Source organism: Oncorhynchus nerka, linkage group LG14 (assembly GCF_034236695.1).
Source record: "Oncorhynchus nerka isolate Pitt River linkage group LG14, Oner_Uvic_2.0, whole genome shotgun sequence".
NCBI classification, from domain to species: Eukaryota; Metazoa; Chordata; class Actinopteri; order Salmoniformes; family Salmonidae; genus Oncorhynchus; species Oncorhynchus nerka.
In genome coordinates, this window is record NC_088409.1 from 89257387 (window position 1) to 89283849 (window position 26463).

Genomic DNA, 26463 nt, shown 5'->3' on the forward strand with positions numbered 1-26463 from the left:
GTTGTGTTAGTGTGTGAGTGTGCTTGTGTTTGTGTGTGTGAGAGTGTGGTTGTGTGTGGTTGTGTTTGCGTGCGAGTGTGTTTTTTTCTTCTTCTGTGGTTGTGTGTGGTTGTGTTTGGAGGAATGTGTATGTATGGAGAATACAGTGGGCGTGTGTGTGTGAAGTAGAGTTGAACTGTGAAGGTACATCCTCAGTAGCTTAAACTCTACTTCAATCCATAAGATGTCCTCTCCATCTCTTTCACACACTCTCAATTTCCCACTTTCATGTTCTCCCCGAAGTCCCAATATGTTCCCCTCCATCTCTAACCTCTTTCTCTCCTCCACCCTCCACATCCCCTTCTCTTTAATTCTCTCTCCTCCCTCTCGGTCTCTGTTAAGCGGTAGCTGCTCTGTCTCTCAGGGCGTAGGAGGATGGTGGAGGGGAAAGAGGTTGGGTTTCCGTTTCCCTATAATCTAATCAGAGAAATGGCAGCAGGCAGAAATAGCCTGATGGACAGACTAAGAGACTCTCTTCATCATCATCCTCTTCTTCCTCAGGACAGTCAAACGCACGCACGCACACACGCACAGACACACACACACACACAGACACACAACTCTGACTTATTCCACGTTGTTGCCTAAATTCAAAATGGACAACATACATTTTCTTCTCTCTCACCCATCTAAGCAACTCCAGTGAATATTTGGCCTTGTGTTTTAGGTTATCGTCCTGCTGAAAAGTGAATTTGTCTCCCAGTGTCTGTTTGAAAGCAGACTAAACCAGGCTTTCATCTAGGAATGTACCTGTGCTTAGCTCTATTCCGTTTCTTTTTATCCTAAAAAACTCCCTAGTCCTTGCCGATGACAAGCATACCCATAACATGATGCAGACACCACCATGCTTGAACATATGAAGAGTGGTACTCAGTTAATATGTTGTGTCATGTTAAACACTTTCATATTATTATTACACACAGAGTGAGTCCACGCAATTTACAGTGAATTCGAAAAGTATTCAGACCCCTTCACTTTTTCCACATTGTCATGTTACAACCTTATTCTAAAATGGATTAAATAAAAAAATGTCCTCATCAATCTACACACAATACATAAATACCTTGTTTACATAAGTATTCAGACCCTTTGTAATGAGACTCGAAATTGAGCTCAGGTGCATCCTGTTTCCATTGATCATCCTTGAGATGTTTCTACAACTTGATTGGAGACCACCTGTGGTAAATTCAATTGACTGGACATGATGTGGAAAGGCACACACCTGTCTATATAAGGTCACACAGTTGACAGTGAATGTTAGAGCAAAAACCAAGCCATGAGGTCAAAGGAATTGTCTGTAGAGACAGGATTGTGTTGAGGCACAGATCTGGGGAAGGGTACAAAAACATTTCTGTAGCATTGAAGGCCCCCAAGAACACAGTGGCCTCCATCTTTCTTAAATGGAAGAATTTTGGAGCCACCAAGACTCTTCCTAGAGCTGGCCCCCCAGCCAAACTGAGCAATCGGGGGAGGGAGCTGACCAAGAACCCAATAGTCACTCTGACAGAGCTCCAGAGTTCCTCTGTGGAGATGGGAGAACCTTCCAGAAAGGTTCTGCAGCACTCCACCAATCAGCCTTTATGTTAGAGTGGCAAGACGGGAGCCACTCCTCAGTAAAAGGAACATGACAGCCCACTTGGAGTTTGCCAAAAGGCACCTTAAGGTCTCTCAGACCATGAGAAACAAGATTCTCTGGTCTGATGAAACCAAGATTGAACTCTTTGGCCTGAATGCCAAGTGTCAAATCAGGAGGAAACCTGGTACCATCCCTACGGTGAAGCATGGTGGTGGCAAAATCATGCTGTGCGGTTGTTTTTCAGTGGCAGGGACTGGTAGACAAGTCAGGATCGAGGGATAGATGAAAACCTGCTCCAGGGTGCTCAGGACCTAAGACTGGGCCGAAGGTTCACCTTCCAACAGGACAACAACCCTAAGCACACAGCCAAGACAACGCAGTAGTGGCTTCGGGACAAGTCTCTGAATGTCCTTGAGTGGCCCAGCCAGAGCCTGGACTTAAACCCGATCTAACATCTCTGGAGAGACCTGAAAATAGCGACGCTCCCCATCCAACCTGATAGAGCTTGAGAGGATCTGCAGAGAAGAATGGAAGAAACTCCCCAAATACAGGCGTGCCAAGCTTGTAGCGTCATACCCAAGAAGACTCGAGGCTGTAATCATTGCCAAAGGTGCTTCAACAAAGTACTGACTAAAGGGTTTGAATACTTATGTAAATGTGATATTTCAGTTATTTATTTTTTATAAATGTACACACGTTTCTAAAAACCTGGTTTTGCTTTGTCATTATGGGATATTGTGATGTCATTATGGGATATTGTGATGTCATTATGGGATATTGTGATGTCATTATGGGATATAGTGTGTAGATTGATGAGGGGAAAAAACAATTGAATCCATGTTAGAACAAGGCTGTAACGTAAACAAGTTGTGGAAAAAGTCAAAGGGTCTTGCTGGACTTAAGCACATTTTTACTTGCCATAAAAAAGGAGTTGAATACTTATTGACTCAAGACATTTCAGCTTTTCATTGTTAATTAATTAGAAAAATATAGAAACACATAATTCCACTCTGACATTATGGGGTATTGTGTGTAGGCCAGTGACACCAAGTCTAAATGTAATCCATTTTAAAAGTAGGCTGTAATACGATACAATTCTGTAAAAGTCAAGGGGTGTGAAATACCTTCTGAAGGCACTGAGTGTCCAAAACATTAAGAACACCGGTTCTTTCCATGACAGACTGACCACTTCAAATCAGTGTAGATCAGGGATGGGCAACTGGCATCCTTTGTAGGCCCACAAATCAATTTCACAAAAAATAAATACATGGTTTTATTTTTTTTTGGGGGGGGGACTCAGTCGGGGTCTCAACTTACTGTTGAGGGTTAGAATCATAGAATACGTGAGGTGCATTTTCGAAATGTGGTTGTGCATCAGCAGTCACTCAATTAAACCCATGTCAGCTAAATGTTTTTTACATGGTTAAGTTAGTCTAGCGGCCAGCTATGGTCCAATTACTGACCGGGGTGGGGCCCATTGGTCCAATTACTGACCGGGGTGGGGCCCATTGGTCCAATTACTGACCGGGGTGGGGCCCTATGGTCCAATTACTGACCGGGGTGGGGCCCTATGGTCCAATTACTGACCGGGGTGGGGCCCATTGGTCCAATTACTGACCGGGGTGGGGCCCATTGGTCCAATTACTGACCGGGGTGGGGCCCATTGGTCCAATTACTGACCGGGGTGGGGCCCATTGGTCCAATTACTGACCGGGGTGGGGCCCATTGGTCCAATTACAGACCGGGGTGGGGCCCTATGGTCCAATTACTGACCGGGGTGGGGCCCATTGGTCCAATTACTGACCGGGGTGGGGCCCTATGGTCCAATTACTGACCGGGGTGGGGCCTTATGGTCCAATTACTGACCGGGGTGGGGCCCATTGGTCGTCAGTTACCATATTAAAAACTGAAAAGATTTGCCTCCATCCTACGGCAAAATGGGTAGAATTGCAGGAAATTAGCTGCAAAATAAACTGCACATTTTTCTCTCCGCCCCCATGGCAAAATGGAAATTAACTTTAAAACTACAATGATTTCTCTCCGCCCCCATGGCAAAATGGAAATTAACTTTAAAACTACAATGATTTCTCTCCGCCCCATGGCAAAATGGAAATTAACTTTAAAACTACAATGATTTCTCTCCGCCCCCATGGCAAAATGGAAATTAACTTTAAAACTACAATGATTTCTCTCCGCCCCCATGGCAAAATGGAAATTAACTTTAAAACTACAATGATTTCTCTCCGCCCCCATGGCAAAATGGAAATTAACTTTAAAACTACAATGATTTCTCTCCGCCCCCATGGCAAAATGGAAATTAACTTTAAAACTACAATGATTTCTCTCCGCCCCCATGGCAAAATGGAAATTAACTTTAAAACTACAATGATTTCTCTCCGCCCCCAAAAATGAAATTAACTTTAAAACTACAATGATTTCTCTCCGCCCCCATGGCAAAATGGAAATTAACTTTAAAACTACAATGATTTCTCTCCGCCCCCATGGCAAAATGGAAATTAACTTTAAAACTACAATGATTTCTCTCCGCCCCCATGGCAAAATGGAAATTAACTTTAAAACTACAATGATTTCTCTCCGCCCCCATGGCAAAATGGAAATTAACTTTAAAACTTACATTTTCTCTTCACTGTCACGAGCAGAGGGGGGAAAGCTAAAATGTGGCCCCTCATTATTGAGTTCTGATGTGGCCCCACCCCCCATCGTAGTTGCCAATCCCTAGTGCAGATGAAGGGGAGGAGACAGGTTAAAGGAGGATTTTTAAGCCTTGAGACACAGATTGTGTGTCATTCAGAGGGTCAATGGGCAAGACAAAAGATGTAAGTGCCTTTAAACGGGGTATGTAGGGGTAGTAGGTTCCAGGCACACCGGTTTGTGTCAAGAACTGCAACGCTGCTGGGTTTTTCACGCTCAACAGTTTCCCATGTGTAATAAGAATGATCCACCACCCAAAGGACATCCAGCCAACTTGACACAACTGTGGGAAGCATTGGAGTCAACATGGGCAAAGCATCCCTGTGGAATGCTTTCGACACTTTGTCTCTGTGTATCTGGGAGTGGCAGGCAGCAAGGCACTGTCTGCTGTGTGTGTGTGTATCTGGGGGGTCCAGCAGGTCCAGTCCTGGTGAGCGGGTCTGTTTCTCCATGCTAATTCCCTCCCTGTTGGGGAGAAGAGGTTCTACATCTCTATGGAACCCTGGTAGAGAGACACAGAGGAATGACCCTCCCACATCCCCTCCTTACCTTCTGGAAAACCAGCCTCACCATCACACACACACACACACACACGCAAAAAGCGCTCACACACAGGATGGAGTGACAGTGGAACAGGACACACACAGACAGGATGGAGTGGCAGTGGAACAGGATGGAGTGACAGTGGAACACAACACACACAGACAGGATGGAGTGACAGTGGAACAGGATGGAGTGACAGTGGAACACAACACACACAGACAGGATGGAGTGGCAGTGGAACAGGATGGAGTGACAGTGGAACACAACACACACAGACAGGATGGAGTGACAGTGGAACAGGATGGAGTGACAGTGGAACACAACACACACAGACAGGATGGAGTGACAGTGGAACAGGACACACAGACAGGATGGAGTGACAGTGGAACACAACACACACAGACAGGACGGAGTGACAGTGGAACACAACACACACAGACAGGATGGAGTGACAGTGGAACAGGACACACAGACAGGATGGAGTGACAGTGGAACACAACACACACAGACAGGATGGAGTGGCAGTGGAACAGGATGGAGTGACAGTGGAACAGGACACACAGACAGGATGGAGTGACAGTGGAACAGGATGGAGTGACAGTGGAACAGGATGGAGTGACAGTGGAACACAACACACACAGACAGGATGGAGTGACAGTGGAACAGGATGGAGTGACAGTGGAACAGGATGGAGTGACAGTGGAACAGGATGGAGTGACAGTGGAACAGGACGGAGTGACAGTGGAACAGGACACACAGACAGGATGGAGTGGCAGTAAAACAGGATGGAGTGACAGTGGAACAGGATGGAGTGACAGTGGAACAGGATGGAGTGACAGTGGAACACAACACACAGACAGGATGGAGTGACAGTGGAACAGGACACACAGACAGGATGGAGTGGCAGTGGAACAGGATGGAGTGGCAGTGGAACAGGATGGAGTGACAGTGGAACAGGATGGAGTGACAGTGGAACAGGATGGAGTGACAGTGGAACAGGATGGAGTGACAGTGGAACACAACACACAGACAGGATGGAGTGACAGTGGAACAGGATGGAGTGACAGTGGAACACAACACACAGACAGGATGGAGTGGCAGTGGAACAGGATGGAGTGACAGTGGAACAGGATGGAGTGACAGTGGAACACAACACACAGACAGGATGGAGTGGCAGTGGAACAGGATGAAGTGACAGTGGAACAGGATGGAGTGACAGTGGAACAGGATGGAGTGACAGTGGAACAGGATGGAGTGACAGTGGAACACAACACACACAGACAGGATGGAGTGACAGTGGAACAGGATGGAGTGACAGTGGAACAGGATGGAGTGACAGTGGAACAGGATGGAGTGACAGTGGAACAGGATGGAGTGACAGTGGAACAGGATGGAGTGGCAGTGGAACAGGATGGAGTGACAGTGGAACAGGATGGAGTGACAGTGGAACAGGACGGAGTGGCAGTGGAACAGGATGGAGTGACAGTGGAACAGGATGGAGTGACAGTGGAACAGGATGGAGTGACAGTGGAACACAACACACAGACAGGATGGAGTGACAGTGGAACAGGATGGAATGACAGTGGAACACAACACACAGACAGGATGGAGTGACAGTGGAACAGGATGGAGTGACAGTGGAACAGGATGGAGTGACAGTGGAACAGGATGGAGTGACAGTGGAACAGGATGGAGTGGCAGTGGAACACAACACACAGACAGGATGGAGTGACAGTGGAACAGGATGGAGTGACAGTGGAACAGGATGGAGTGGCAGTGGAACACAACACACAGACAGGATGGAGTGGCAGTGGAACAGGATGGAGTGACAGTGGAACAGGATGGAGTGACAGTGGAACAGGATGGAGTGACAGTGGAACAGGACGGAGTGGCAGTGGAACAGGACGGAGTGACAGTGGAACAGGACGGAGTGACAGTGGAACAGGACGGAGTGGCAGTGGAACAGGACGGAGTGACAGTGGAACAGGATGGAGTGACAGTGGAACAGGATGGAGTGACAGTGGAACAGGATGGAGTGGCAGTGGAACAGGATGGAGTGGCAGTGGAACAGGATGGAGTGACAGTGGAACAGGATGGAGTGGCAGTGGAACAGGATGGAGTGACAGTGGAACAGGATGGAGTGGCAGTGGAACAGGATGGAGTGACAGTGGAACACAACACACAGACAGGATGGAGTGACAGTGGAACAGGATGGAGTGGCAGTGGAACAGGATGGAGTGACAGTGGAACAGGATGGAGTGGCAGTGGAACAGGATGGAGTGACAGTGGAACAGGATGGAGTGGCAGTGGAACAGGATGGAGTGGCAGTGGAACAGGATGGAGTGGCAGTGGAACAGGATGGAGTGACAGTGGAACACAACACACAGACAGGATGGAGTGACAGTGGAACACAACACACAGACAGGATGGAGTGACAGTGGAACAGGATGGAGTGACAGTGGAACAGGATGGAGTGACAGTGGAACACAACACACAGACAGGATGGAGTGACAGTGGAACAGGATGGAGTGACAGTGGAACACAACACACAGACAGGATGGAGTGACAGTGGAACACAACACACAGATAGGATGGAGTGACAGTGGAACAGGACACACAGACAGGATGGAGTGACAGCAGAACACAACACACAGACAGGATGGAGTGACAGTGGAACACAACACACAGACAGGATGGAGTGACAGTGGAACAGGACACACAGACAGGATGGAGTGACAGCAGAACACAACACACAGACAGGATGGAGTGACAGCAGAACACAACACACAGACAGGATGGAGTGACAGTGGAACAGGACACACAGACAGGTCCGAACAAGACAAAGACAGGAATCTCCATTGATCACAGCAATTTTATTTACAACATGTGTGTTCGTATACAAGAATGAAAAACATGTCTCTTTCTGTAGCTCGGCTCCTTGTAAACATGAAGGATACATTCAAATATATAAATCATATTTACATCTCGACATTTCCAAGATGGATTCCCACCAAACACTACTGAAACATTTAACATGCAGTTTATTGAGATCCATAATTTATCATCCATAAACTTTAGTTCATGTGTTCTTTCTAATAACACATTTTACATGACTCAGATGACTTGGTCTGCTGGCGGAATGTTCTCACAAGACTCTGAAACAACACTATAGACAACACTAACTTCTAGCTTTGGCTTAACAACACTATATACAACACTAACTTCTAGCTTTGGCTTAACAACATTATAGACAACACTAACTTCTAGCTTTGGCTTAACAACACTATAGACAACATTATAGACAACACTAACTTCTAGCTTTGGCTTAACAACACTATAGACAACATTATAGACAACACTAACTTCTAGCTTTGGCTTAACACTATATACAACACTAACTTCTAGCTTTGGCTTAATGTTTCGATTTCTTTAAATCAATCAACTACTTCTATAAATGTCTTCATATACAGGTTTATCCATATATATATATATAAAAATACAGTACCAGTCAAAAGATTGGAAGACACTACTCATTCCAGGGGTTTTCTTTATTTAAAAAAAATCATTTTCTGCATTGTAGAATAATAGTGAAGACATCAACACTATGAAATAACACATATGGAATTATGTAGTAACCAAAACAAGTGTTACCACTTTTTCTTTAACAATTAGCCACCCTTTGCCTTGACAGCTTTACACTCTTGGCATTCTCTCAACCAACTTCATGAGGTAGTCACCTGGAATACATTTCAATTAACAGGTCTGCCTTGTTAAAAGTTAATTTGTGGAATTTCTTTCCTTAATGCGTTTGAGCCAACCAGTTGTGTTGTGACAAGGTAGGGTTGATATACAGAAGATAGCCCTATTTGGTAAAAGACCAAGTCCATATTATGGCAAGAACAGCTAAAATAACCAAAGAGGAATGACAGTCCATCAATACTTTAAGACATGAAGGTCAGTCAATGCAGAAGATGTCAAGAACTTTGAAAGTTTCTTCAAGTGCAGTCGCAAAAACCATCAAGCGCCATGATGAATCTGGGTCTCATGAGGACCGCTACAGGAAAGGAAGACCCAGAGTTACCTCTGCTGTAGAGGATAAGTTCATTAGAGTTACCAGCCTCAGAAATTGCAGCCCAAATAAATGCTTCACGGAGTTCAAGTTACAGACACATCTCAGCATCAACTGTTCAGAGGAGACTGCGTGAATCAGGCCTTCATGGTCGAATTGCTGCAAAGAAACCAATACTGAAGGACACCAATAATAAGAAGAGACTTGCTTGGACCAAGAAACACGAGCAATGGATATTTACCGGTGGAAATCTGTTGTTTGGTCTGATGAGTCCAAATTTGCGATTTTTGGTTCCAACTACCATGTCTTTGTGATTCGCAGAGTAGGTGAATGGATGATCTCTGCATGTGTGGTTCCCACCATGAAGCATGGAGGAGGAGGTGTGGTGGTCTGGGGGTGCTTTGCTGGTGACACTGTCAGTGATTTATTTAGAATTCAAGGTACACTTAACCAGCATGGCTACAACAGTATTCTGCAGTGATACGCCATCCCATCTGGTTTGCGCTTAGTGGGTCTATAATTTGTTTTTCAACCGGACAATGACCCAAAACACCTCCAGCCCGAGTAAGGGCTATTTGACCAAGAAGGAGAATGATGGAGTGCTGCGTCAGTGACCTGGCCTCCACAAATCACCCGACCCGACACAATTGAGATGGTTTGGGATGAGCTGGACTGCAGAGTGAAGGAAAAGCAGGCCAAAAAGTGGCAAATCCTTCAAGACTGTTGGAAAAGCATTCCAGGTGAAGCTGGTTGAGAGAATGCCAAAAGCGTGCAAAGCTGTCATCAAGGCAAACGGTGGCTAAGAATTTGAAGAATCTCAAATATATTTTGATTTGATTAACACTTTTTTGGTTACTACATGATTCCATATGTGTTATTTCATAGTGTTGATGTCTTCACTATTATTATACAATGTAGAAAATCATTAAAAAAAAAGAACAATCCTTGAATCAGTAGGTGTGTCCAAACTTTTGACTGGTACTGTATATATGTATATATATATATTTGTTCTATAAAGGAACTATTGCCCTTTCCTTCAGCTTCCTCATCAACGGCTGCTCTCCAATGATGATATGGAAAGACGTGGTTAATATTTGTCCTAACTGACGCTAGATAAATAGTATAAAACATGCAAATGGATGATTTAACCCCTCAGGCTACACTGACGAGGACATGGGCTGTAGTCACTGAAGCTGCCTCAGGGAACTGATAGGGACTTGACTCATCAGTGTGTATGTGTGTGCTGTGGATACAGTATGAAGGGTAGAAGACAGCCAGTGTGAGAAAGGGAGAGAGACCATGATGTGTTTCTTATGAGACATGTTTTATTTTACATTATAAACTGGGTGGTTCGAGCCCTGAAAGCTGATCGTCTGACAGCCGTGGTATATCAGACTGTATACCATGGGTATGACAAAACAATATTTTTACTACTCTAATTACATTGACCAGTTTATAATAGCAATAAGGCACCTCAGGGGTTTGTGATATATGACCAATATACCACAGCTATGGGCTGTGTCCAAGCACTCCATGTTGCGTCGTGCTTAAGAACAGCCCTTAGCCATGGTATATTGGCCATATAGCACACCTCCTTGGGCCTTATTGCTTAATTAGCTCCATGAAAACCAACTCATGACTATGAGGTGATAGGTTATTATGAGGTGATAGGTTATTATGAGGTGATGTGACGACAGTAGACCCCAGAGTATATATACACAGTGGGTGCTGTGTGTTAGTGATCGGGGCTGAGAGGAGGGCGTATGTCCAGCGTCCGTGCTGTGCTGTCCTTCCCCACTACCTCCAGACGCAGACTGGGTACGCCCTGCTCCAGCCCTTCCTGCCCCTCGGCCCCGCCCCTGTCCTCTGAGTGGACAGACAGGCGGAGGGTGCAGCCCTTAGGCAGGAGCTCCTGCTCATAGGCTGCTGCCAGTTGGTTGACCACCCTCCGTTCCACCTGGTAACACAACAAACCAGACCAGTCTAATACTGACACACGAGCTCAACTCAAAACCAGTGTGTGACCTGTTTGTGTGTTTGATTCAACAACTGAACGGGGTTGAAAATGTTTACCTGACAGCTGAACGGGTTCAATGTTAACCAGACGACGAACAGAGAATATACAGAAGTCCTATTATAATACTAGTAAAGTATTTCTTTAGAAAAGCTGAGTATTTCTGACAATTGGACCATAATTGTTACCTATTAAAATGTCCAATGTAGCTGTTTTTATCTCAACATCAAATCATTTCTGGGTAACAATGAAAGGACCTTACTCTAATCGTTTTCTAATAAAATGGTTAAAAAAATAACCGAATTAGCTTCTTAGCAAAGAGCAATTTCTCAAGCAATCATTTTTCTAGGACTGTCTGGGAGTGGTCTGAGGTGAGGGGTCTAATTGGATGAGCTTAAAAGGGAGGGATATGGAACCTGAAAACTTGCTGTTATTGGCAGAGGTTTTGAAACTCTCTCTATTGTTATTGGTCCATTAACTTTTACCATCTGGTGAGGTCACCAATCAGGCCAAAACTCCATCCCACCAAAACAGGCTGGAATTCCAGCCTGTCTTATCAAACAGCTCTCACACTAAACAGGTTTTATAAGTTTCACAACCTCAGTGTGGGGGAAATAAATATACACACACAACACGGAACAATCAATCTGGGCCTCCAACTCTCCTGATGTAGACAGTAAGGAAACAGAGGGGGAGACAGATAGGTGGGAGAGTTCTGCACGGACTCTTTTTGTTAGTTGAAGCAGATACATTCACTGTGTGTACCTGTAAGTGTGTGTGTGTGTACCTGTAAGTGTCTGTACCTGTAAGTGTGTGTGTGTGTACCTGTAAGTGTGTGTGTGTACCTGTAAGTGTGTGTGTGTACCTGTAAGTGTCTGTGTGTGTACCTGTAAGTGTCTGTACCTGTAAGTGTGTGTGTGTGTACCTGTAAGTGTGTGTGTGTGTACCTGTAAGTGTGTGTGTGTGTACCTGTAAGTGTGTGTGTACCTGTAAGTGTGTGTGTACCTGTAAGTGTCTGTACCTGTAAGTGTGTGTGTGTGTACCTGTAAGTGTCTGTGTGTGTACCTGTAAGTGTGTGTGTGTGTGTACCTGTAAGTGTCTGTACCTGTGTGTACCTGTAAGTGTCTGTACCTGTAAGTGTGTGTGTGTGTGTACCTGTAAGTGTCTGTACCTGTAAGTGTGCGTGTACCTGTAAGTGTCTGTACCTGTAAGTGTCTGTGTGTGTACCTGTAAGTGTCTGTACCTGTAAGTGTCTGTGTGTGTACCTGTAAGTGTCTGTACCTGTAAGTGTGTGTGTGTGTGTACCTGTAAGTGTCTGTACCTGTAAGTGTCTGTGTGTGTACCTGTAAGTGTGTGTGTACCTCATGTTTGATGGAACGGGCTCCGTAGTGCAGGTTGTAACCTCCAGCCAGCAGGTCCAGAACAGGGCGGTCCCACAGCAGAGTGATGTCATGCCTCTGCTTCGCCTAACGAGGGGGAAAGAAAGAGAGAAAGAGAGAACATAAAATTCAACATACCAATTAGGATCTGGCTAAAAATACTTGAATCAGTCATAGAGCCCATTGCCCTTTATTGTTGTGAGGTCTGGGGTCCGCTCACCAACCAAGACTTCACAAAATGGGACAAACACCAAATTGAGACCAAATTGCACGCATAATTCTGCAAAAATATCCTCTGTGTACAACGTAAAACACCAAATAATGCATGCAGAGCAGAATTTGTCCGATACCCACTAATTATCAAAATCCAGAAAAAAGCTGTTAAATTATACAACCACCTAAAAGGAAGTGATTCCCAAACCTTCTATAACAAAGCCATCACCTACAGAGAGATGAACCTGGAGAAGAGTCCCCTAAGCAAGCTGGTCCTGGGCCTCGGTTCACAAACACAAACACACCCCACAGAGCCCCAGGACAGTAACACAATTAGACCCAACCAAATCATGAGAACACAAAAAGATAATTACTTGACACATTGGAAAGAATTAACAAAAAACAGAGCAAACTAGAATGCTATTTGGCCCTACACAGAGAGTACACAGAGGCAGAATACCTGACCACTGTGACTGACCCTAAACAGAGAGTACATAGTGGCAGAATACCTGACCACTGTGACTGACCCAAACTTAAGGAAAGCTTTGACTATGTACTGACTCAGTGAGCATAGCCTTGCCATTGAGAAAGGCCGCCGTAGGCAGACATGGCTCTCAAGAGAAGACAGGCTATGTGCACACTGCCCACAAAATGAGATGGAAACTGAGCTGCACTTCCTAACTTCCTGCCAAATGTATGACCATATTAGAGACACATATTTCCCTCAGATTACACAGATCCACAAAGAATTCAAAAACAAATCCAATTTATCTACTGGGTGAAATTCCACAGTGTGCCATCACAGCAGCAAGATTTGTGATCTGTTGCCACGAGAAAAGGGCAACCAGTGAAGAACAAACACCATTGTAAATACAACCCATATTTATGCTTATTTATTTTCCCTTTTGTACTTTAACTATTTGTACATCGTTGCAACACTGTATATATACGCAATATGACATTTGTAATGGTTTTTATTGTTTTGAAATTTCTGTATGTGTAATGTTTACTGTTCATTTTTATTGTTTATTTCCCTTTTGTATATTATCTACCTCACTTGCTTTGGCAATGTTAACACATGTTTCCCATGCCAATAAAGCCAATTGAGAGAGAGCGAGAGCCAGAGAGAGGAGGTAGAGAGAGGAGGTTGAGAGAGAGCGAGAGGGAGGGAGAGGAGGTAGAGAGAGGGCGAGAGACAGAGAGAGGAGGTAGAGAGAGAGCGAGAGGGAGGGAGAGGAGGTAGAGAGAGGGCGAGAGACAGAGAGAGGAGGTAGAGAGAGAGCGAGAGGGAGAGAGAGGAGGTAGAGAGAGGAGGTTGAGAGAGAGCGAGAGGGAGGGAGAGACAGAGTGAGAGACAGAGAGAGGAGGTAGAGAGGGCGAGAGACAGAGAGAGGAGGTAGAGAGAGAGCGAGAGGGAGAGACAGAGAGAGGAGGTAGAGAGAGAGCGAGAGACAGAGAGAGGAGGTTGAGAGAGAGCGAGAGGGATGGAGAGACAGAGAGGAGGTAGAGAGAGAGCGAGAGACAGAGAGAGGAGGTAGAGAGAGAGCGAGAGACAGAGAGAGGAGGTAGAGAGAGGTCAGGGTGACGGTGAACCACAGCACTATAATGGGAGATCGGTGTCATTTCTCCCCGTGTTAAAGGACAACAATAAGCATCCTATGCTAATGCACATGGACCTGATTCATCAACCGAGTTAAAGCTGCGAAATGTCACTTTTTGGGGGCGACTTGACCAAATTCACATAGAAAAGTGAAGTTATAGATCTGTCATTCTCATTGAAAGCAAGTCTAAGAAGCGGTAGATCTGTTCTATGTTCTCTATTTCTACGTCTTTTACGTTCGATTTTTGTACTCCAGCTTCAAACAGCTAAACACACAATATTTGGGGTTATGGAAAATATATTTCACAGCGGTTCAGATGAGAAAATGATTCTCTACATGAAACTGAAATTAGACTATTAGAATTATAGCAACCAGGAAATGGCGGAGCGATTTCTGCACAGTGCATCTTTAACACGACAAGCATTTCTTAATTAACATTAACATCTCTGACCCAATAGAGTCGGATGAAGAAGTTACCATTGATTTGAGGTCAGCTTGGTGCTTTTCTCTGGATGGTTAAGGTTAGGATTTTAGAAGGCTGAACTGATCCTAGGTCTGTGCATAAGGTCAACTTCTACCCGAGGAGCCATAGCTAGCTAAATCCTTCTGGAGTTACTGCAATAACAACTGCTATTGTCAACCTTCATCACATCACCGGAGACAGACAGACGGACGGACGGACGGACGGACGGACGGACGCACGCACGCACGCACGCACACACACACACACACACCATTTCCCTGAGGCAGAGTTGGCTGACAGAAACAGAGTGATATTGATATTTAAATATTTATGAAAGTTCATGTGATGTTAAACACTACAATCAGATCAGAGCAGCCAGGGACAGCAGCGTTTATTGATCTGCAGCCAGGGACAGCAGCGTTTATTGATCTGCAGCCAGGGACAGCAGCGTTTATTGATCTGCAGCCAGGGACAGCAGCGTTTATTGATCTGCAGCCAGGGACAGCAGCGTTTATTGATCTGCAGCCAGGGACAGCAGCGTTTATTGATCTGCAGCCAGGGACAGCAGCGTTTATTGATCTGCAGCCAGGGACAGCAGCGTTTATTGATCTGCAGCCAGGGACAGCAGCGTTTATTGATCTGCAGCCAGGGACAGCAGCGTTTATTGATCTGCAGCCAGGGACAGCAGTGTTTATTGATCTGCAGCCAGGGACAGCAGCGTTTATTGATCTGCAGCCAGGGACAGCAGCGTTTATTGATCTGCAGCCAGGGACAGCAGCGTTTATTGATCTGCAGCCAGGGACAGCAGCGTTTATTGATCTGATCTCGTCAACACACATCAATGAAAAACACACATATGGTGAGTACAAATCACACACAACACACGGTCCATAATACTACTCAATAGCAAACTCACACGGGCACACAGTCACACATAACCCCCCTACACAACTAAACCCCCCACACACACACAACCCCACACACACACATAACCCCCTCCACACACACACACATAACCCCACACACACATAACCACACACACATAACCCCCCACACACACACACACACATAACCACACACACATAACCCCTCCACACACACACACATACACATAACCACACACACACACACATAACCCCCACCCACCACACACACACACACACCCACACCCACCCACCCACCCACCCACACCCACCCACCCACCCACCCACACCCACCCACCCACCCACCCCCACCCACCCACACACACCCACCCCCGGTTACCTTCTTGGCCCAGAAGTTGAGCTCTTTGCTGACAAGCTGCTGTAGTTCAGAGGGGCAGAACGGCAGGAAGTAGACAATCTCATTGATCCGCCCCAGAAACTCATCCCTCCGGAAATGGGCCTGGGGAGGAAACAATGAATTCACCAATAAGAGCATTTCAGAATAGTGGCTCAACCAATCTGTGGTGTATGTGTGTCAGCGAGATGCTGTGATGTAGGTATATGATGAGGGCGTGGGGCGTTTACCTTCAGAATAGGGCGAATTACAGCGTCCTTAAACTGCCTGGAGATGGTGACATCATCCCTCTTCTGAACATCGTCTGGAGAAAAGGAGCAGTTAACTAACTACCTGTTGGTCTATAGTGTGTGTGTGTGTGTCTGTGCATGTGTGTGTGTGTGTGTCTGTGCATGTGGGTGTGTGTGTGCGTGTGCATGTGTGTGTGTGTCTGTGCGTGTGCATGTGTGTGTCTGTGCGTGTGCATGTGTGTGTGTGTCTGTGCATGTGGGTGTGTGTGTGCATGTGGGTGTGTGTGTGCGTGTGCATGTGTCTGTGCGTGTGCATGTGTGTGTGTGTGTGTCTGTGCGTGTGCATGTGTGTGTGTGTGCGTGCGCATGTGTGTGTCTCACCCAGGTTGTCGGCCAGTTTCCTGCGGCTGAGCTCCTGGGCCTCCTGGCGGAGCTGCAATGCATGCTGAGCGATGTCGTCACTGGCCACGTTCGAGGTCATGATGAAGATGGCGTCCTTACACTCAATGGTCTTCCCCTTCCCATCTGTAAGACGGCCCTGAGAGAGAGAGAGAGAGAGAGAGAGAGAGAGAGAGAGAGAGAGAGAGAGAGAGAGAGACTCAAAGATCTAGAAAAGTGACACAGTAGAACCTGTGATGTTGTACGGTTAAAAAAAACTGTGTGTGTGTGTGTGTATGTATGTATGTATGTGTGTGTGTGTGTGTGTGTACCTCATCGAACAGCTGTAGCATGATGGTCAGTACGTCTGGGTGGGCCTTGTCCACCTCGTCAAATAGAACCACGGCATTGGGATACGCCTTCAACTGTTTAGTCAGCTGACCTCCCTCTTCATGACCAACATAACCTGGAGGAGAACCTATGAATTTAGCCACCTAGAAAGAGCGAGAGAGAGAGAAAGAGACAGAAAGAGAGGTGGAGAGAGGTGGGGAGCAAGGTAGAGAGAGATTGTGAGAGAGGGAGAGATAGACGGCGAGAGATGGCAGAGAGAAAGAGAGATGAAAAGGTAGAAATTGAGAGAGAATTATGATAACAGGTAGATGAACCTATTGAACTGAAGATGACGTCAGATGACTACTTCCTCTGATACAAACACAATGTTTTGGGGCCGTATGGGAAGAGTGAGAGAGAACATCGCTATGTGTTTCTGTGGGAACTGAATTGAATTGAATTGTGGGCGATGAGAGGTTAGACAGAGCCCAAGGTCGCTCAGTCAACACAGGGTTAAACTGTTCATGACAGAGACTGGGAAGCTGGTCCAAACGATGGCGGTAGATGATCCAGACAAGCCCTCGGCCACAGTAGAATAGTGTATCCCAGCCTGAGGACATTCCTGGCAGTGGGAACATGAAGTCTCTTCCTGGTTGTGGGAAAGTGTTATTGATGATGTCATACCTCGTGCTTCTCCTGGAACTCGGACATGTCCATGCGGATGAATCCCTGAGACAAGAAGGGGCGTGGTTAATGAGCAGTAATGACACACGGGTACCATAGTATGATCAGTTTTGCTGATACCATGTGATTTCAGCTCGGCTGTGTGAACGTGTGTGACTGTAACCTTTTTCAGGTCCTTGTGCATATAACGAGCCACCTGTTTGGCCAGCTCAGTCTTACCTGTGGGAAGAGGAGAACAGTAACCAATCAGAGTGCAGTATGGACAGAGCTTTGAATGTCAATGGTCTGACGAGAATCCACTGCCCAACCAAGCCTCTGAACATTCTAAAGATAATCTCACATGAAGCTCTCAACATTGTAATGATGATCTGGGTGGAATCTCAGGTAGATCTCTGATCTGCTGATTGGCTATGAGTTGTTGTCCCTGCTATCTGATTGGTGGATCAATAACGAGAAGGAGGGTTGGTTGATGATGGTTTTGGAATCACTCACTCTCAAGCAGTAAAATATTCCTCTTATAAATATTAATCTCCATATAGACAGTCTGTGTGTATTATCTCCATATAGACGGTCTGTGTGTATTATCTCCATATAGACGGTCTGTGTGTATTATCTCCATATAGACAGTCTGTGTGTATTATCTCCATATAGACAGTCTGTGTGTATTATCTCCATATAGACAGTCTGTGTGTATTATCTCCATATAGACAGTCTGTGTGTATTATCTCCATATAGACAGTCTGTGTGTATTATCTCCATATAGACAGTCTGTGTGTATTATCTCCATATAGACAGTCTGTGTGTATTATCTCCATATAGACAGACAGTCTGTGTGTATTATTCCATATAGACAGTCTGTGTGTATTATCTCCATATAGACAGTCTGTGTGTATATAGACAGTCTGTGTGTATTTCTCCATATAGACAGTCTGTGTGTATTATCTCCATATAGACAGTCATATAGACAGTCTGTGTGTATTATCTCCATTAGTCTGTGTGTATTATCTCATATAGACAGTCTGTGTGTATTATCTCCATATAGACAGTCTGTGTGTATTATCTCCATATAGACAGTCTGTGTGTATTATCCCATATAGACAGTCTGTGTGTATTATCTCCATATAGACAGTCTGTGTGTATTATCTCCATATAGACAGTCTGTGTGTATTATCTCCATATAGACAGTCTGTGTGTATTATCTCCATATAGACAGTCTGTGTGTATTATCTCCATATAGACAGTCTGTGTGTATTATCTCCATATAGACAGTCTGTGTGTATTATCTCCATATAGACAGTCTGTGTGTATTATATAGACAGTCTGTGTGTATTATCTCATATAGACAGTCTGTGTGTATTATCTCCATATAGACAGTCTGTGTGTATTATCTCCCAGTCTGTGTATTATCTCCATATAGACAGTCTGTGTGTATTATCTCCATATAGACAGTCTGTGTGTATTATCTCCATATAGACGGTCTGTGTGTATTATACCCATATACACGGTCTGTGTGTATTATACCCATATAGACGGTCTGTGTGTATTATCTCCATATACAGTGGGGAGAACAAGTATTTGAAACACTGCCGATTTTGCAGGTTTTCCTACTTACAAAGCATGTAGAGGTCTGTAATTTTTTATCATAGGTACACTTCAACTGTGAGAGACGGAATCTAAAACAAAAATCCAGAAAATTACATTGTATGATTTTTAAGTAATTAATTTGCATTTTAATGCATGACATAAGTATTTGATCACCTACCAACCAGTAAGAATTCCGTCTCTCACAGACCTGTTAGTTTTTCTTTAAGAAGCCCTCCTGTTCTCCACTCATTACCTGTATTAACTGCACCTGTTTGAACTTGTTACCTGTATAAAAAACACCTGTCCACACACTCAATCAAACAGACTCCAACCTCTCCACAATGGCCAAGACCAGAGAGCTGTGTAAGGACATCAGGGATAAAATTGTAGACCTGCACAAGGCTGGGATGGGCTACAGGACAATAGGCAAGCAGCTTGGTGAGAAGGCAACAACTGTTGGCGCAATTAATAGAAAATGGAAGAAGTTCAAGATGACGGTCAATCACCCTCGGTCTGGGGCTCCATGCAAGATCTCACCTCGTGGGGCATCAATGATCATGAGGAAGGTGAGGGATCAGCCCAGAACTACACGGCAGGACCTGGTCAATGACCTGAAGAGAGCTGGGACCACAGTCTCAAAGAAAACCATTAGTAACACACTACTCCGTCATGGATTAAAATCCTGCAGCGCACGCAAGGTACCCCTGCTCAAGCCAGCGCATGTCCAGGCCCATCTAAAGTTTTCCAATGACCATCTGGATGATCCAGAGGAGGAATGGGAGAAGGTCACACTGACATCCTTTCACTCCCTCCTCTCTACATTTTCCTCTTCTCTCTCTGCTGCTAAAGCCACTTTCTACCACTCTAAATTCCAAGCATCTGCCTCTAACCCTAGGAAGCTCTTTGCAACCTTCTCCTCCCTCCTGAATCCTCCTCCCCCTCCCCCCCTCCTCCCTCTCTGCAGATGACTTCGTCAACCATTTTGAAAAGAAGGTCGACGACATCCGATCCTCGTTTGCTAAGTCAAACGACACCGCGGGTTCTGCTCACACTGCCCTACCCTGTGCTCTGACCTCTTTCTCCCCTCTCTCTCCAGATGAAATCTCGCGTCTTGTGACGGCCGGCCGCCCAACAACCTGCCCGCTTGACCCTATCCCCTCCTCTCTTCTCCAGACCATTTCCGGAGACCTTCTCCCTTACCTCACCTCGCTCATCAACTCATCCCTGACCGCTGGCTACGTCCCTTCCGTCTTCAAGAGAGCGAGAGTTGCACCCCTTCTGAAAAAACCTACACTCGATCCCTCCGATGTCAACAACTACAGACCAGTATCCCTTCTTTCTTTTCTCTCCAAAACTCTTGAACGTGCAGTCCTTGGCCAGCTCTCCCGCTAACTCTCTCTCCTCTCAGAATGACCTTCTTGATCCAAATCAGTCAGGTTTCAAGACTAGTCATTCAACTGAGACTGCTCTTCTCTGTATCACGGAGGCGCTCCGCACTGCTAAAGCTAACTCTCTCTCCTCTGCTCTGATCCTTCTAGACCTATCGGCTGCCTTCGATACTGTGAACCATCAGATCCTCCTCTCCACCCTCTCCGAGTTGGGCATCTCCGGTGCGGCCCACGCTTGGATTGCGTCCTACCTGACAGGTCGCTCCTACCAGGTGGCGTGGCGAGAATCCGTCTCCACACCACGTGCTCTCACCACTGGTGTCCCCCAGGGCTCTGTTCTAGGCCCTCTCCTATTCTCGCTATACACCAAGTCACTTGGCTCTGTCATAACCTCACATGGTCTCTCCTATCATTGCTATGCAGACGACACACAATTAATCTTCTCCTTTCCCCCTTCTGATGACCAGGTGGCGAATCGCATCTCTGCATGTCTGGCAGACATATCAGTGTGGATGACGGATCACCACCTCAAGCTGAACCTCGGCAAGACGGAGCTGCTCTTCCTCCCGGGGAAGGACTGCCCGTTCCATGATCTCGCCATCACGGTTGACAACTCCATTGTGTCCTCCTCCCAGAGCGCTAAGAACCTTGGCGTGATCCTGGACAACACCCTGTCGTTCTCAACTAACATCAAGGCGGTGGCCCGTTCCTGTAGGTTCATGCTCTACAACATCCGCAGAGTACCACCCTGCCTCACACAGGAAGCGGCGCAGGTCCTAATCCAGGCACTTGTCATCTCCCGTCTGGATTACTGCAACTCGCTGTTGGCTGGGCTCCCTGCCTGTGCCATTAAACCCCTACAACTCATCCAGAACGCCGCAGCCCGTCTGGTGTTCAACCTTCCCAAGTTCTCTCACGTCACCCCGCTCCTCCGCTCTCTCCACTGGCTTCCAGTTGAAGCTCGCATCCGCTACAAGTCCATGGTGCTTGCCTACGGAGCTGTGAGGGGAACGGCACCTCAGTACCTCCAGGCTCTGATCAGGCCCTACACCCAAACAAGGGCACTGCGTTCATCCACCTCTGGCCTGCTCGCCTCCCTACCACTGAGGAAGTACAGTTCCCGCTCAGCCCAGTCAAAACTGTTCGCTGCTCTGGCCCCCCAATGGTGGAACAAACTCCCTCACGACGCCAGGACAGCGGAGTCAATCACCACTTTCCGGAGACACCTGAAACCCCACCTCTTTAAGGAATACCTAGGATAGGATAAAGTAATCCCTCTCACCCCCCCTCCCCCTTAAAAGATTTAGATGCACTACTGTTCCACTGGATGTCATAAGGTGAATGCACCAATTTGTAAGTCGCTCTGGATAAGAGCGTCTGCTAAATGACTTAAATGTAAAATGTTAAATGTTAAATGGTCATGTGGTCTGATGAGACAAAAATAGAGCTTTATGGTCTAAAATCCACTCGCCGTGTTTGGAGGAAGAAGAAGGATGAGTACAACCCCAAGAACACCATCCCAACCGTGAAGCATGGAGGAGGAAACATCATTCTTTGGGGATGCTTTTCTGCAAAGGGGACAGGACGACTGCACCGTATTGAGGGGAGGATGGATGGGGCCATGTATCGCGAGATCTTGGCCAACAACCTCCTTCCCCCAGTAAGAGCATTGAAGATGTTTCGTGGCTGGGTCTTCCAGCATGACAACGACCCGAAACACACAGCCAGGGCAACTAAGGAGTGGCTCCGTAAGAAGCATCTCAAGGTCCTGGAGTGGCCTAGCCAGTCTCCAAACCTGAACCCAATAGAAAATCTTTGGAGGGAGGTGAAAGTCCGTATTGCCCAGCGACAGCCCCGAAACCCGAAGGATCTGGAGAAGGTCTGTATGGAGGAGTGGGCCAAAATCCCTGCTGCAGTGTGTGCAAACCTGGTCAAGAACTACAGGAAACGTATGATCTCTGTAATTGCAAACAAAGGTTTCTGTACCAAATATTAAGTTCTGCTTTTCTGATGTATCAAATACTTATGTCATGCAATAAAATGCAACTACATTACTTAAAAATCAGAGTTTAACAGTAAACCCTGATGAAGACTGTATATATACTGGTGCAGTGTTTAACAGTAAACCCTGATGAAGACTGTATATATACTGGTGCAGTGTTTAACAGTAAACCCTGATGAAGACTGTATATATACTGGTGCAGTGTTTAACAGTAAACCCGTGTCTTCTCCTGGTCTTTTAGCTACTGCTATGGACAGGCTCCATGACATCACAGCTGAGTGGTAAAAACGAGTGGAAAGAGGGATGTAGAGAGAGAGGGATGTAGAGAGAGAGGGATGTAGAGAGAGAGGGATGTAGAGAGAGAGAGGGATGTAGAGAGAGAGGGATGTAGAGAGAGAGAGGGATATAGAGAGAGGGATGTAGAGAGAGGGAGAGAGGGCTGTAGAGAGGGATGTAGAGAGAGAGGGATGTAGAGAGAGAGAGAGGGCTGTAGAGAGAGAGGGATGTAGAGAGAGAGGGATGTAGAGAGGGATGTAGAGAGAGAGAGGGATGTAGAGAGAGAGAGGGCTGTAGAGAGAGAGAGGGCTGTAGAGAGAGAGAGGGCTGTAGAGAGAGAGAGGGCTGTAGAGAGAGAGGGCTGTAGAGAGAGAGGGCTGTAGAGAGAGAGGGCTGTAGAGAGAGAGAGAGGGCTGTAGAGAGAGAGAGGGCTATAGACAGAGGGATGTAGAGAGGGCTGTAGAGAGAGAGGTGTAGAGAGGGCTGTAGAGAGAGGGATGTAGAGAGAGGGATGTAGAGAGAGGGGTGTAGAGAGAGATGTAGAGAGAGGGATGTAGAGAGAGGGATGTAGAGAGAGGGATGTAGAGAGAGAGGGATGTAGAGAGAGGGATGTAGAGAGGGGTGGGAGAGAGGGGTGGAGAGAGGGGTGTGGAGAGAGGGGTGTGGAGAGAGGGGTGTGGAGAGAGGGGTGTGGAGAGGGGTGTGGAGAGAGGGGTGTGGAGAGAGGGGTGGAGAGAGGGGGGTGTAGAGAGAGGGATGTAGAGAGGTGGAGAGGGGGTGTAGAGAGAGGGATGTAGAGAGGGGGTGTAGAGAGAGGGGATGTAGAGAGGGGTGTGGAGAGAGGGGTGTGGAGAGAGGGGTGTGGAGAGAGGGGTGGGAGAGAGGGGTGTGGAGAGGGGAGTGTAGAGAGAGGGATGTAGAGAGGGGGTGTAGAGAGGGGGTGTAGAGAGGGGGTGTAGAGAGAGGGATGTAGAGAGAGGGATGTAGAGAGAGGGATGTAGAGAGAGAGAGGGCTGTAGAGAGAGAGAGGGCTGTAGAGAGAGAGAGGGCTGTAGAGAGAGAGAGGGCTGTAGAGAGAGAGAGGGCTGTAGAGAGAGAGAGGGCTGTAAGAGAGAGAGGGCTGTAGAGAGAGAGGGCTGTAGAGAGAGATAGGGCTGTAGAGAGAGAGAGGGCTGTAGAGAGAGAGAGGGCTGTAGAGAGGGAGAGAGAGGGCTGTAGAGAGAGGATGTAGGGCTGAGAGAGAGAGGGCTATAGACAGAGGGATGTAGAGAGGGCTGTAGAGAGAGAGGTGTAGAGAGGGCTGTAGAGAGAGAGATGTAGAGAGAGGGATGTAGAGAGGGCTGTAGAGAGGGGGGTGTAGAGAGAGAGATGTAGAGAGAGATGTAGAGAGAGATGTAGAGAGAGGGATGTAGAGAGAGGGATGTAGAGAGAGGGATGTAGAGAGAGGATGTAGAGAGGGAGAGAGAGGAGATGAGAGAGAGATGTAGAGAGAGAGGATGTAGAGAGAGAGAGGGATGTAGAGAGAGAGAGATGTAGAGAGAGAGAGGGATGTAGAGAGAGAGGGAGAGAGAGAGGGATGTAGAGAGAGGGATGTAGAGAGAGGGATGTAGAGAGAGGGATGTAGAGAGAGGGATGTAGAGAGAGAGAGGGCTGTAGAGAGAGGGATGTAGAGAGAGGGATGTAGAGAGAGGGATGTAGAGAGAGGGATGTAGAGAGAGGGATGTAGAGAGAGGGATGTAGAGAGGGATGTAGAGAGAGGGATGTAGAGAGAGATGGATGTAGAGAGAGAGAGGGCTGTAGAGAGAGAGAGGGCTGTAGAGAGAGAGAGGGCTGTAGAGAGAGGGCTGTAGAGAGAGGGATGTAGAGAGAGGGATGTAGAGAGAGGGATGTAGAGAGAGAGAGGGCTGTAGAGAGAGAGAGGGCTGTAGAGAGAGAGAGGGATGTAGAGAGAGAGAGGGATGTAGAGAGAGGGATGTAGAGAGAGAGATGTAGAGAGAGGGATGTAGAGAGAGGGATGTAGAGAGAGAGGGATGTAGAGAGAGAGGGATGTAGAGAGAGAGGGATGTAGAGAGAGAGATGTAGAGAGAGAGAGGGATGTAGAGAGAGGGATGTAGAGAGAGGGATGTAGAGAGGGGGGTGTAGAGAGGGATGTAGAGAGAGGGATGTAGAGAGGGATGTAGAGAGAGGGATGTAGAGAGGGATGTAGAGAGGGATGTAGAGAGAGGATGTAGAGAGAGGGATGTAGAGAGAGGGATGTAGAGAGAGAGAGAGGGCTGTAGAGAGAGAGAGAGAGGGCTGTAGAGAGAGAGAGAGGGCTGTAGAGAGAGGGCTGTAGAGAGAGGGCTGTAGAAAGAGGGTTGTGTAGAGAGGGCTGTCGAGAGAGGGATGTCGAGAGAGGGATGTCGAGAGAGGGATGTCGAGAGAGGGATGTCGAGAGAGGGATGTCGAGAGAGGGATGTCGAGAGGGCTGTTGAGAAAGGGATATAGAGAGAGGGATGTAGAGGAGTTACCGATTCCAGAGGAGCCGAGGAAGAGGAAGACAAGGGGATGTTCTTCGTCATACCAGCCATTCTCCTTCCTCCTGATCGCTATAGACAGAGAGAGAGAGAGAGAGATGGTTAGAGAGAGAGAGAGAGAGAGAGAGAGAGACAGACCTCTAAAGCTGTATCCATCAATGCCTCGGGAGGCAGGGGGATAATTATCACAGGCTATCCTGCCTCCCCACTCCCTCTCCCCCCGTCAACCCCCTTTCCCATCCTCCGTCAACCCCCTTTCCCATCCTCCCTTCTCCTCTCCTCCCCCTCTCTCAGTCAGTAGGGCCATTAGCCAGAGGTAATCGTGTTAGCCTCCCCGGCGCAGCCAAAGCTAAATCTGGTTAGCATGGATCTGAGCCTCTCTCTCTCTCACACACACACACACACACACACACACACACACACACGACTCGCCCAGAGAAGAGAGCCTTGCCTACCTTACCCAACCATCACCCCAGCAAACAACCCCCCCTTCTGAGCAGGAGGGAGGGGGGAGGCACGGTAGGTGAGGGAGGGGGCGTGAGGGAGGAGAAAGGAGAAATAAAACACAGGGAACTTGGTCTGGTTCCAGCTGCCAAAAACACACATTACAATACATGTCTTCATATCTCAGTCTGGTTGGACAGGCAGCAGAGAGGACACTGTAGTTTCTCAACAACCACCATAATGAGTGTGTGTGTGTGTGTGTGTGTGTGTGTGTGCTATGTCCACTGTGACATAGAAACCCGTTGATCCACCTCTCCCTGTTGTAACAGCACACTCCACCCGTCAAAGTACAAACAAATCTCACTAGAACAGAAATACAACGATAGAGGAAGAGATGGAGAGAGAGGAAGAGAAGACGAGATGGAGAGAGGAAGAGAAGACGAGATGGAGAGAGGAAGAGAAGACGAGATGGAGAGAGGAAGAGAAGACGAGATGGAGAGAGGAAGAGAAGACGAGATGGAGAGAGGAAGAGAAGACGAGATGAGGAAGAGAAGACGAGATGGAGAGAGGAAGAGAAGACGAGATGGAGAGAGGAAGAGAAGACGAGATGAGAGAGAGGAAGAGAAGACGAGATGAGGAGAGGAAGAGAAGACGAGATGAGGAGAGGAAGAGAAGACGAGATGAGGAGAGAGGAAGAGAAGACGAGATGAGGAGAGAGGAAGAGAAGACGAGATGGAGAGAGAG

General features: G+C 47.0%; 1 protein-coding gene across 2 annotated transcripts in view; it reads right to left on the reverse strand.

Moving 5' to 3' along the window:
* Positions 1-10244: 10244 nt before the first annotated feature.
* Positions 10245-26463, reverse strand: part of LOC115142002 (mitochondrial disaggregase-like) — an 89288-nt gene continuing 73069 nt past the window's right edge. The window contains exons 8-16 of one of the 2 annotated variants that reach the window (XM_065000521.1): positions 25270-25347; positions 17673-17728; positions 17510-17554; positions 16828-16989; positions 16499-16655; positions 16118-16191; positions 15873-15992; positions 12297-12419; positions 10245-10896 (exon numbers count right to left, since the gene is read on the reverse strand). In XM_065000521.1, the coding sequence (XP_064856593.1) occupies positions 10675-10896; positions 12297-12419; positions 15873-15992; positions 16118-16191; positions 16499-16655; positions 16828-16989; positions 17510-17554; positions 17673-17728; positions 25270-25347 (1037 nt within the window). In that variant the 3' untranslated portion in view covers positions 10245-10674. The remainder of the gene's footprint in view (positions 10897-12296; positions 12420-15872; positions 15993-16117; positions 16192-16498; positions 16656-16827; positions 16990-17509; positions 17555-17672; positions 17729-25269; positions 25348-26463) is intronic. The other variant, XM_065000522.1, reaches the window with a different exon arrangement.